General features: G+C 38.5%; 2 protein-coding genes across 2 annotated transcripts; both read right to left on the bottom strand.

The window, feature by feature from the left end:
* Positions 1–1,573: 1,573 nt before the first annotated feature.
* On the bottom strand, positions 1,574–6,021 carry LOC134657240 (retinoid-inducible serine carboxypeptidase-like). The gene is made up of 9 exons (XM_063512815.1): positions 5,876–6,021; positions 5,085–5,344; positions 4,543–4,642; positions 3,843–3,973; positions 3,305–3,415; positions 2,775–3,105; positions 2,617–2,694; positions 2,141–2,289; positions 1,574–1,675 (listed from the first exon to the last, which is right to left on the bottom strand). Exons 1-9 carry the CDS (start codon positions 5,922–5,924, stop codon positions 1,610–1,612), a joined length of 1,275 nt encoding a protein of 424 aa, XP_063368885.1. The 5' UTR covers positions 5,925–6,021; the 3' UTR covers positions 1,574–1,609.
* LOC134657249 (uncharacterized) lies at positions 5,942–12,201 on the bottom strand. The gene is made up of 4 exons (XM_063512828.1): positions 12,000–12,201; positions 11,217–11,481; positions 8,026–8,223; positions 5,942–6,757 (listed from the first exon to the last, which is right to left on the bottom strand). Exons 1-4 carry the CDS (start codon positions 12,039–12,041, stop codon positions 6,483–6,485), a joined length of 780 nt encoding a protein of 259 aa, XP_063368898.1. The 5' UTR covers positions 12,042–12,201; the 3' UTR covers positions 5,942–6,482.
* Positions 12,202–12,884: the final 683 nt, after the last annotated feature.

Raw genomic sequence — 12,884 nt, 5'->3', positions numbered from 1 at the left:
TGTTTACTCTCTGGGTCATAATGATGAACCCAGGTTTCATCTCCAGTAACTATTCTTTGCAGCACCTCATCAGGATTTTCACCGCACAGGTCAATAAAATCGGAACAACAAGCTACACGCATGTCTTTTTGAAGCCGAGTCAGCATTCGCGGAACCCATCTTGCACTTACTTTTGACATATTAAGATGGTCATGTATAATATCATGTACGGTACCAATAGAGAGATTGGTTACTTGTGCTATAGATTTTACCTTCACTCGACCATCTTCCAATATAAGTTTTTCCACTTTATCAATATTTTCTTGTGAAGTAGCTACTACAGGCCGGCCAGGTCTAGGGTCATCTTCAATACTCTCCCTTCCGCGTTTAAACTCGCTTGACCACTTTTGAATGGTAGATAAAGAAGGAGCAGACTCCGGTAAACACAATCCATTTCCTCTTTTATGGTTTTTTGATTTTTACCCTGTTTTGTCAAGAATTTTATCACGCATCGATGTTCTAATTTAGTTAACATTGTCAATTCGCACAGGATGTTCATGTTTGTTCAGCAATTGCAGAAAAACAAAAGACTATCTCGGTTCGAATTATACTTTTTTTTAATGTCAATGAATAAACCTTAGCGGCCAGTAACGAAAGAAATTTTAGAAGAGGTCGTAAGATATCAATACCGAGAATATTTTGAACGCCCCTCGTACGTGAGGATTATCATGTCCGTTACGTGTGTCGTGTACCAAGATGGTAGCAAACAGGTACAGTGCTCGCTTGATAGTAAAAACCATGGTATTCTACATTCTCTCCAAAAGTTGCACTCACGCGGATTGGATCTACTCGTATCACGGCGCGATTCGGGAAATTATTTAGAGATTCACTAGATATGAAATAGTAAAGATATGTGACGTTCCACGGCAAAAGGTACCATTGCCCCGGCTGAATATTGGAGCGGCGTTAATACTAGCGTTAGCGCCAGCCGCCATAAGGTACCTTTTGCCGTGGAACGTCACATATCTTTACTATTTCATATATAGTGAATCATTTCCCGAATCGCGCCGTCACTCTATTTTCTGCCAATGCGCTGTTTTCAGCAAGCTTATTGAATAGCCTAGGCCTTTTGCATTTATTTTATTGTATTTTAATACAATTATGTTATGATTTTAGACAATGAATTTAATGTAAATGAATATAAAATGAACTAGAACAAATTTTCACTCCTAAGTATAAATGTTATGATTGTGTAAAATTATAATTTACATATTAATGTGGTGCTTGTATGAAACCATGTTTGTCAAACATTATGTTGTTTAATATTGTAAATATCTATATTCTATTGATGAACAGATTGACATTATAAGATGTAATTACAAAATTAATGAATCATCCAAATATGTTTGATTTTTATATAAGTTAAATGTCTATGTAATATACCTACACCCCAATTATTTCGAGTTGGTACTTTACATATAATATGTATATGTTTGTAAGGATGCCCTACCTTCACTACTTGACTCCGTTAGTGTTGAAATAAAAAATTACATGTATTTAAACCATTTGTGGGGTCGAGATTCCAGATCCAGACCAGACTAAGCGTATTTTACCATTAACCATCTTCTATCTAATTAGATACATCCAGCATATGTTCCAATATGTGATCCATCGCCATTGGGTTGTCTTCGGGAATCTTGAACAAAGAAACTTATTATAAGTCTACTTAGTTACTTATAATGAATATGCTTATATTCAACGTAACCACATTTTAATATCCTAGGGCTAAGAGTTAGGGTCAGCTGAATTGCTGGGATAATTATCCACATTTATATTACCCCATTATGGGGCGGATCTGTATTGCAAGGCAAAAATTTCTACTTTATAACATAATCCCAGCGTTTTCCCGCGTTGTAGAGGAAAGCAACTATTACGCACAGAGAACCCGCCGAGCGGGTTTTCCTGCACTCAATGTGTTAAGTCTACACCGGTAAAGAGCCGAAATAGCAATCTCACTAGGTGGCGCTATATTATATGTAAAGAGTATGGTAGCTTTTATTGAACTTAACGTCGATTTAAAGACGGCATATGATTTTTTTTTACTCTGGCAGTGCCATCACTCAATAACGTAGACTAAAAAATGTAGACAATGTGTTCTTACCCAATGGCCAGCTCCGAAGACCGACCAGAAGCTCAACTGTCGGGATTGTTTATAGAATCCATTCCTGAACCCTCGGATCGGCTTTCTCTTAGCTTCCTTCAGCTCTTGCGCGCCCGGCCACTCTAACTTGTGAACCCAGTTCGATGCACCTGCACATACATTAGTCTTAGACAATAGTTTTGTGGCCTCACTTCTCTTCACGCTAAAGACCCTAACAATTTTTGGAATGGCTTTGACATGGGCTTCCATTTCATAAACGTAGATCTATTTTTATAAAACAAATCATTTGTGTCTATAGTCTGAGCAACACTCCAGGCCGCGTAGCCAACATGCCAATCGCTTACGCTCCGTAGCGATCGAAACGCAACTGTCACTGTCGCACTAATATGGAAGAGTGATGGAGAGACACAAAGCGTTTCGTTGTCGAAGCGATAGCGATTGTCAGCTTGGTTAGGCCGGCTGATGTTTGAGCTTACCAGCTAACGGTGTCACTACGTCCAAGTTTCCATTGTAAACGGCTATCTTTAGCTTCGTGTTATTTAAAAGCATTTCTACTGAAATAAGAAAAAAAATATTACATATTAGTAAATCACACGAGTAGGTAACTGAAATATTTCCTCTAAATTTTTCTTACAGAATTTTGTAGACGGCACGAAAAAGTTCTTGTAAAGCGTTGTAAAAACTTTTTCCGAGTGGTAGTTCCACTGCAAACTTTGATTCACCACGTGAGACAGCATTGGTTTCACATATTTATTCACTTTCACTGCCAACTTATCTAAGGCAGGGTATGGACTGACTTGATTGATATTATTCATATTTATGTCCATTGCTCCTTCTCTGTGAAACATGACAAATAATATCGAATCTAGTCTCAACGCTTTCATGAATTCACTTTTGTCTATAAACATACTCATGTCCTTCACAATCTCTTTGGCGCGTAAATACGTGTTCTGGTCGATGACACCCTGTAAACAAAAGGAACATTATTGTCTTTAAAACAAATATCTAATACTTAAAATAAAGTTTAGATAATTACTTTGGTTTGGAGCATACCTAAACAGCGCATGCTAAGATTCAAACACGAATGAGTTAACATTCAAAACTTTAAATCGTTTTATAAGTTTATACGCGATATTTTGTTGACTTTCTAAAGTAATTACTTACCATAAGGTACAAGAAATCCGGTTGGACCAAGGTACTTTCCCTTGGAGACACCCATCCGCTTCCGATGCCTATGCCTTTGAAGTTCATTTTGAGACGTTTCTTTTCTATTGCCTGGAATTATTCAAATTATTATATTCTATGAAGCTTGAGTCGTAATTTTCCATAAATTTTTTCCTTTAATTATTTATATAGCGTTTTACATCAGAACTTCTACTTGGTCTATTTGTACAATTTCTGAATAATGATGGTCCAAATGTATTATTCCACCCTTATGTAATCCCTATTCTACTCTCATAATGGGAATTGAGTTATCTGCTAAGACCGATAAGCTAGTGCCAACGTTGTGACACTACAACGGGTACTTATATTTACAGGGATTATACTTAATACATATATAGAGTTCTCCCATTTCATCTAGCCTTAGGATGTCTCACACTACGGCTAAGTGAAGGTACTTTCAGTAATCCTCATAGATGGCCGGCTTCTACTGATTTCGTATACCGACTTAGAAAACAAAAATAAGCAAAGCTATTCATACCGTGTGAAGATAATATCCCAATCTTGGACTTAACTTGCCACCGTAACTCTGTCCAAACAAATATGTTGGAGTTTTGCGGAAAGCTTTATGATTCTTGAAAAATGCCTTTATCACTTTTGATAAGTCCATTGCTGAAAACAATAATTATTAGGCAAGTTCTTTTATTATACTTATTTCCAAAAATAGAAAGTAGAGTAGGTATAGAAGAGAATAGGTATACCTAATACCTAATATAACCTACGTTGCATTGTAGGGTGTACCTAATACCTTTAATTTTCTTCACTAAACTACCTGTACAGTAGGTAGCTACATCCAATTCAGTCAAATCATCAAAAAGCCGCGCTGGCACCAAAATTCTAAAATGGGTAGTTCAAATTCTAGCAACTTGTCAGTTTGTCTCGCTAGTCCACATTAGGTTTCGCGTCAGAGAAGCGGAAGCACATTGTAGTCAAAACGGTTCTCGTTAAATTACATAATTACGAAAATTTACTCTTTGGCGTAAACACATTGGTACCTACTGTCATTTATGTTAGGTATGATAATGAACGTTGTTTTCGCACGCAATTTATCAATGTTTTTTTATGCAAACCTCTATTTTTTTTTGTTAACCTCCAAATCCCACGACGTTAAGCTATCTAGGAATTCTTATGTTCATTAACTTGTGTAGGTATGTATAAGAGAAATTAGATATCATTTGTACCCATATCTCGATCAGTCTTCACAAGCAAGGAGTCATTGGTGGCGTAGCTGAATCCCGTTCCCACGGGATGATCTATTAACAACACATTTCTCCCGTTAACCTGAAACATTGTTCGTTTTATTGCCTTTAATGGTACCTTTATTAGCCCATCAATGAAATCTTCCGACCCTCGAGATAAGTCTTCATTTACCGTAATATTTTCTCAGTATCACTCATCATTTGTGTTATCGCCAAATAATAACAGATTCATATCGACATATCGCCTTATTAGGTATGTCTATTTGGATAGATAACGAGCTAATTTAATGAGGCTACAACCTGCCTTATATTTGAGAAACGAGAAAAAACATATATATGGAAATGCAATTTCCATTTTAAGTAACCAGTACCTAGCGTTCCGCTCCGGCTAAAATGTTTTTGATTTATTTAACATTGGCCAGTAAGCAAGCAAGCCAACAAGAGCCTTAAGTCACAATTAATTGGTATGGTAACTATCTATCGATACAGAATAGGAGCTAGTCATTTCTCTGCGCGATTCTTACCCAGGTATGATTCCGTGGCTGCATTTCCGTATCTAACGGACCAAACTCCGCAAAATTGCCAATCCCGGTGGCAGCCAGGCCCGGCCCGCCTTGCACCCATATTATAAGGGGCTTCCGATAAGCCCCGACGGTCGTTCCATCTGCGTAGTACAGCCAGTAAAACAGGAATGCCCCTGGACGCACTTGGACATAGCTTTGGAAACTTTTCCATGGTCTATTTCTCAATGATTCCAGATACGGATTGTATTCCGTATGAAATGCTGTAACGGGTAATTGTTGGGATAATGCGTCGCAAATAATGGCGGCAAGAGAGATTCTCATAATAAGGATGTTCACCTACTTGTTTAGTGATTATTACTTATATTAGGAACAATTTAGGCTCAATCCTCTTTTCTCATACCTACATTTTCAACGGTTTTATATGTGATTCAACTAATAAAATTATCGGAGTTGTGTTACCACTCTGAAATTGTGGAACAGTTTTAACAAATAAGTACGTGATATGTACTTACATAAATAGCACATGATACATTATTAGAGTCTGTGCGGAAAGAAAAGAGTCTTAGAATGTATTCGATCACATACATTTCACTTTCTTTTTCATTTTCTTTCCGCACAGACTCTATTAAAGTTATTTGTGAAAGGACGTGTTTTAGAAAAATTGTCTTTACAAATTAATTGTTTTTGCTATGGCAATTAGGTCTATATTCATTCCGATTTTTTTTTTACAAAATTTATTTTAGACGAATTCAAGTAATTTCAACCATATTACATATAAAAAAGATTTTTACCTCCTTCAAGAGCCAAGGTGAAAATAACAAGCACCGGTAACCACAACATTGTATTTATTTTAATTATTTAATTAACTTCGCATTGATAAAACACAATAGCACTGTCACTCTGTGTAAAACACATGCGAACTTTTGAGCCGCCTAAAAGCGTTTACAGTCGTCATCAGCCACCACTCGCGGTGACATCACATTCTCACTTGTATTTAACGAATTAATGAGGTAAATGAACATAAAAATTCACAAACACCATTGCCAGCTCTCTATTGAAATTATGTATGTCACGCGCTCCCCGTTAGAGACGTGTGGGATGATATCCGAGACGCTGGATTAGCTGAAACCCACGGCAAACTCTGCTACAGCGAGTACCTAGGTAATATACTTCGTTTACACCTTAATCAAGATTAATATTGAAAATGATTGTCATATAGGTCCGACACGCTTTGTTCCTGCTCGTCTCAGCATCAAGCAAATGACGTATAATGTGAAAGGTTAAATGTTGGTATTTCTGCTAGACTCTAACAAAGAAAGGTCACCCATGAGCGTTTCGGCTCTACAACAATTACATTACCTACTTAACTACGCGAAATAAATAACATTTGCGACTAAGTCATTTAAATAGTAGTAGATCAATGAATGAGCCGAGTATTCCGTCGTTGTTGAACATTCTGGGTCTGTCCGTGGCCGGCCTGGTGTATGTTGGCTCGGTGGGTCGCGGTGGGTATCGCGTGGGGTATTGGCGCCTCGTGGTGGTGTGGTCGTCCGGCCTGGTGGTGGGCCGCGCGGGACGGTGACCCACGACGTGCCCCAACGGACCTCCTACGATGTCCGGGCGATACGTCGAATGGTTCTCGTAAGCACCTTCGTGAACGGGTTTCACGTGGTCTGAAATCATAACATTTTATATGTAGAGACAAACTGACAAAGCTTTTAGAGGTACAGTAGACCTAAGCAGAAAGTTCTAATATACCTATTGTTTGCAGTACTTTCACTGTATTGAGATTTACGCGATAGATAAAGGTAGGTATGTATATCCGACGTAGGTATACATATAAAGAAACAGAATTATATTACGATTAAATCTGCTCAAGGTAAGTAGTTTTGCTTGTTCACAGTACAAGGACAAAATAGTAAAAAATCCTGAAATACTTGAATAGGTATCTATCGACTGTTACAACAAATGTATTTAAGTACGATGTGAATATATAATTTTTTTACCGTATCTGTACATACATGAACATTATTTTGTAAAGATTCAATATTAACATCAACATCAAGACATTATCGTCGGATGTGTATAGGTACATAATAAACATAATTCCCTAATAAGTAATTCTCGCCGTTCTATTTGCAAGCTGCTGCCGTAAGTAGCGTAACGAGTTTTGCCTTTCAAGGACTGCTCTGAGTGGGTCTGCCCTTCGAGGTATTCTAATCTTTGTTTATTAGCCTACTGAACTTATAACTCATTGCCTTACTTTCAATTCTAGCACAAACTTTGTAGATACTTCATTATTTCTTTGTCTTAATAATATTTGTGTCGGGCGGGTGGCATGCCAAATACTTCTACATATTTATTAAGTAGATAGGTATACATTCCAGTTACTTTACGTAGCATTTTTTAGTGATGAAAAACAAAAAAAGCACCACAGCGTCACATTTGCGTAAATATAAAAAGGAATTTCATGACCCCTGATCCCTTCATTCTTCATGCAAGAAACGAAGGTATAGAGGCGTGGGCGTGGGGGCATCTGATCCTTCATTTTATTTTAGGAATAACAACACTCCTAAACTAAAATGACAGTTGGATTGCCCTAATTAGTGCAATCCAACTGGGTATTTAGTATCGGGCCTATGAAAACAGAATTTAACTTACACCAAGCGGCACACGTCTCTTGCTCTACCCAGATCTGCGGTGCAGGCAAGGGCGTCGCCAGGGGGTGGCATGGGGAGTCCACTGCCTCCCCCTAGAGTATAACATTTGTAACTAAATGTATGCCCCCTCCCCCACCCCTTGGCCATTGGCCATTTCAACTGCCCTGCCCTAGCCCATTGGCCATATCAACTGCCTCCCGCGTCCCCCTAGCCCTCGCAGGCACCGGAAGAAGCGATTATCATAGGACATTTAGTCGTCTAAAAAACCATATTGTACATACCTGATGGTTCTTGCTGCACCGGTGGCCGGTAGTGATTGTTGCCGAAATATCCGCCCGACCAGTACGGCGGCGCCGGCGTAGGCAACGGCTTGTGCGTCGGACGCGTCGGCGGCACCGTCGGGACCTGCCCAGGTCTATTAAATAAACCCCCGAAGAAGAAGCGATTGTTGTACGCTTGATGTGTGTTTGGCTGATTGACTGCAAAGTATCAATTATGAACTTTATTTCGCAGTTATATCGATTAAATACATTGTACTGGGTCGCGTGCGACGCTTTATACATATTTATAGCCTTATAACGTAGACGTGTTGCAAAATGTTACTAACTGTAAACAAAATTTGGCACTGAGTATGCTAAAGGGTCGTCTCCGATTTTGCAAACTTTCGGTAGTTACGTAATGTATTTATGTCATATACAAATAGAGATGTGAAATGCAAGGTAGGTACGTAAACAGGTCCTTTACTTAGGTAATGTTCACAAATAACTCCCACAACCTAAACAGTTGAAAGTTAATAGGAGCACCTGAAATACTTTATTTTAGTTGGTAATAAATTTTTAAAGGTCGCTGAACAAATGTTGGTTAGTTTTAGGAGTATCTACCACGTACCTACAGCTTACAGTTAAATTTTTTGCTCGTCCAGTGTTATAATATAGGCCACACCCGGTATATAAAATCAGCTTTCATTTGATATAATATTATATATGTACGATTAAATAACAAAAAAAAGTGCAAAAAAATTGTTACTGTCCGCCATTGAATTAGCTACGCAAGTAGGTATGTGCAATATGTGTCAATGTGAATAATTATTATCTCATCTATTATTTATTTCTTATCACAAATAAATAACAGATGAGGTTATATACTCCTATTTCTTATAACAGTTATAACGTATCTAGACCATAACCGTAGCGGGAAAAAACCAACACATACCTAGGTAACAATATGCTAATATTTAAAAACTTTATTTTACCGCGTGTCTCACTCCGCGATTTCGTCGCTTTGCTACAGGTAGCTAAAAGTACATCCGTTCGGCCCCAATTTTGGGGAGAGCCATAAGCCGCGCGTGGCGCTGTCGCCACCTAGCGGCCATATCTGTGCTGATCGTAACAGACGCGTTTTGTTAGAGAGTGAGTCTTCTGTACTTAGTACTATTATTTATTGTGTGATTTTAGTGATTTTACGTAGGAAACTGCAGTAGGTACCTGCAATAATATGTTACACAACGAAGGCCACAAAAATATCTGACACGAACTTATTTATAAATCCATAAGAGCGTGTCACATATTTTTCATTTTTGAGCGTGTCTCATATTTTCCATAAGAGCGTGGCCTAGGAAGAGTAACATATTATTTATTGCGAGTGACTGAACCTAGCAGAAAATAGAGACATGTGCCCTTGGGATCCTTAACAACCTAAATACCCTAGTCACAATACAAGTGACATTGAAGTGTACAAGTCATCTCTTTTCTTAATGCGAGTGCTAGTAAACAACATACTACATACAGGGGCGAAATCTGTGGAACGCTTTCTGATAGGCAAGGGAGTCTTTGCCTGTGCACTTGTGCAGGTGTTATCGATAAATACATACAATAAATGAGACAACAACCTAAAACACCTTAAGGGACCACCTGCAAAAAGACATGATACAGTAGAACCTCCCTAACTTAAACCTTGATAACATAAAAACCTCTATAACTTAACAAAATGTTGTGTTCCCTTCCCCTCACAGACAAAACCTTTTTATCTTAAAGTACAAAACCTCTACAACTTAAAGGAATAATTTGGGCATTGGACCTCAATATCTTAAAGTTGTGTTTTGACGACCCTCCTTAACTTGAAGCATTTATAAGACATTTTTTCTCAAAATAAAAGGTTCTGTTGAGGAATTTATTTTTATTGCGCTCACGTTTTGACCAGATGTATAAAAGGGTAAATTGTACAATTATTGTTTATGTTTGAATTCGTCGAAGTTCTACCTGATGTCTAAGTACGGCAACTTATTTGATTCATTAGTTTCTAGTTGTTCTCCGAGAAGTACACATTCTAAGTGAAATTAATTCGAAACGTAAATTACCGATTTTATTTGTTTAAATAAAATAAAATATAATAATACATATGTATAATCGTAAGTATGTACCTTTAAATCAAAAATAAAGTGTGTTGAAATCTTTATAAAGCAACATTTATTTTATACCGAGCCCTCCGGCGTAGTTATGAAAACGAACCTCTGTAAGTAAAAATATGACCCAATGGAAACTCCCTAACTTAAACCCTTAATAAGTTAAAAACTCTATAACTCAAAGTTTTTAACATTTCCCTTGGACTTTAAGAGCCAACAGGAGCTAAGATTTAAATATTTTAGGTAAATATACCCGTCTCGCTAACGGAAGCGGCTCCTAAAACTAGTGCGAAAAGGACAAGGCGAAAATCCTGCGTAAAAATCTCAAAAATCGAGGTTTCGTACTCGACTGTTTCCTCCTCCAAAACTTAACCAATCGTAACCAAATTTGGAAATCTAAATGATAATGACTTTATCTGTATCGGACCGTTTTGCTTTTTTGACTAATTGATATCAGTTTTGAATAGCACGCCTCTCATTGAGGCATAGTCAATAGGCCATTTTGGCCATTTTTGAAGGGCTCTAGCGCCTTAAAAAACAAAAATATCAAAAAAAGCAAAACGGTCCGACACAGATATTGACAATATTAATCTGTGTTGAAAAAATCATTGCTCTAGCTTCAAAACCCACGGAGGAAACAGTCGAGTACGTTTGTATGGAGAAATGACCACTCCTGTTGGCTCTTAAGTAGGGTTGCCAGATGGTCGGGATTCGGCGGGATTCTCCCGATTTTTAGCATGTGTCCCGATTCCCGACAAAGTGAAAATTGTCCCGAAAAACAGCATCACGTTATAAAACAATAATTTCAAGTTCTGAACTGTCGTCGAGCGAACCAGCGACCCGCGTCGATCCCGTCAGCGCGCACGCGGGCCGCGCGTGGCGAGATTGGGCAGAGCAGCTGACGTAGTGCCAATAATGTATAATATCGTTGTTTTTAATACAATTAATTTAATTTGAATGGTTCATTTTCCCGACTTAAGGCCCAAAATCCCGAAAAATTTGTATTTTTTCCCGATAATAGCGCCTTTCGATCTGGCAACCCTACTCTTAAGTTATCGAGGTCCTACTTACGAGAACTCAAGTCAGTTTCGTCATAATCCTCGATGTCGCCACAGTCGTCCGGGTCGTCGTCCTGCGGCCGCTCCTGCAGCGCGCTCAACTGGTCGAGCGGCGCCCCGCCCGCGCCCGGGCCCACCAAATCGTAAAAGGCTCCACCGAAGGTTCGGGATCCGTACTGCCCGAGATATGGTGACCTTTTGTGAGGTGCTATTTTATTTGTTGGACATCGCACCGGCTTTACTGTAACCCCTTGTAATGGCGCGAAGGAAATTAGAACCTGTGGATAAAGGCGTTTTTTAAATTGTGGTCGGATTTAAAGTTCCTTTTAAATTAGGTTGCATATTCTTCCTGTCCCGGCTTTTTGCCACAGCTTGGCACGTTTAGGCCGTTCGGCAACTTTATCCTAAGAATTGGCGTCGGCACAAATTTTTAAAAGCAATTGCCTTCAGACATCTAACTCAGGGGGAAGTTATTGGGATAGGCTTGCATTTCTTACGATCTTGTATTTTACCAAAAAGCGACTGATAAATAAATACATATCAAGTTATATTTTCGTACATACTACATAACGTGAAACGCAATCCAGGCTCGAGGCCATAGTAGTTTTGTTAAGTATTTATTAATTTTTGATAATTTCTAAAACAATTGACTGTTATTAAACAGTTAGGTAAGTAATATTATAAAACGTTACACACAAAAACACAGCCTTCAAAACACTAATCCCTTTTCATGCTTTGGGGGCAGTGACACGAATGCACTTTACCAGATAAATAAGTACCGAGATACTATACTAACCAAAATCACTCGGAGGCTATATATTTTTGCTTCGAACGACATGTTTAATTTATAAACGTTATTATAGAAAAAAAACACTTCACTTCGACGCCCGCCGGTGGTCTGAACGCCGGGCAGCAATCCGCATTACCATTCCTTGAGCTCCCACGCGCGTGGAGCGAATGTGCAAAACCTTGGGCAACGACCGCTCCTTTTATGTTAAATCATAAATTGCTAAGTATCAAACTAAATTGAGAATACGGGTCAGACGATGTCAACATGGTTTTGTTTCACAGATGTATTTTTATGGGATTTTAATTACTTCTCTAATTACTCTAAATTTTAGCATCAAACTTCACATATAGGTAAGTACCTTATATAGGTAGGTACCTATTATTATACAGGGTTATTTTTGGACCGTTAGCCATATTGTGCGAGGTGATTAGGTAGGCTATACTGAACAATTTTTTCTATGGGACCAACTCCGAAATCAAAAAAAATTTTTTGGCCATTTCATACATTTTGGTCGAGTGGATGTCGACGTTTTCTATGGGAAGGCCAAAATTTTTTTTGGGATTTCACCTACCTGTATATATTATACCTATGTGGATGTTATCGACGGAGTATCTGTTTTTTTTCTGACTGCTCAAAAAATGGTGTTAAATATCTATAGATAAGCGAAATCTCATACTCATAAATTAGTGGCGCACGAGGGAGGTATATAAGTATATGGCAGCTTAACAATCTTTATTATTTACCTACTTGTCTTTGCATCGATCTACTTTAGTATATAGGTCGCGCACGAGCTTTCTAGCGAAGCCAGTGTCATGGAACCAGCGTACCTACTACACCTACCTACACCCTTCCGCTTCCTCTGCCGACGAAACCTCGAAGCTCCCGTATGCC

The sequence above is a fragment of the Cydia amplana genome, chromosome 2 (genome assembly GCF_948474715.1).
Source record: "Cydia amplana chromosome 2, ilCydAmpl1.1, whole genome shotgun sequence".
Classification (NCBI taxonomy): domain Eukaryota; kingdom Metazoa; phylum Arthropoda; class Insecta; order Lepidoptera; family Tortricidae; genus Cydia; species Cydia amplana.
The sequence above is the reverse complement of the archived record's forward strand: the minus strand, read 5'-3'. Positions and strand labels throughout refer to the sequence as shown.

Excerpts from the sequence above, each read along its gene's own strand:
- LOC134657240 (XM_063512815.1), bottom strand. The coding sequence starts at position 5,924 with ATGTTGTGGTTACCGGTGCTTGTTATTTTCACCTTGGCTCTTGAAGGA. Across the intron at positions 5,345-5,875 it reads CACCTTGGCTCTTGAAGGAG|CATTTCATACGGAATACAAT; the intron begins GTAAAAATCTTT and ends TACCCGTTACAG. Across the intron at positions 2,290-2,616 it reads CGTAGTGACACCGTTAGCTG|GTGCATCGAACTGGGTTCAC; the intron begins GTAAGCTCAAAC and ends ATGTATGTGCAG.
- LOC134657249 (XM_063512828.1), bottom strand. The coding sequence starts at position 12,041 with ATGTCGTTCGAAGCAAAAATATATAGCCTCCGAGTGATTTTG. Across the intron at positions 8,224-11,216 it reads CGAAACTGACTTGAGTTCTC|TCAATCAGCCAAACACACAT; the intron begins GTAAGTAGGACC and ends GATACTTTGCAG. Across the intron at positions 6,758-8,025 it reads GGTGCAGCAAGAACCATCAG|ACCACGTGAAACCCGTTCAC; the intron begins GTATGTACAATA and ends TTATGATTTCAG.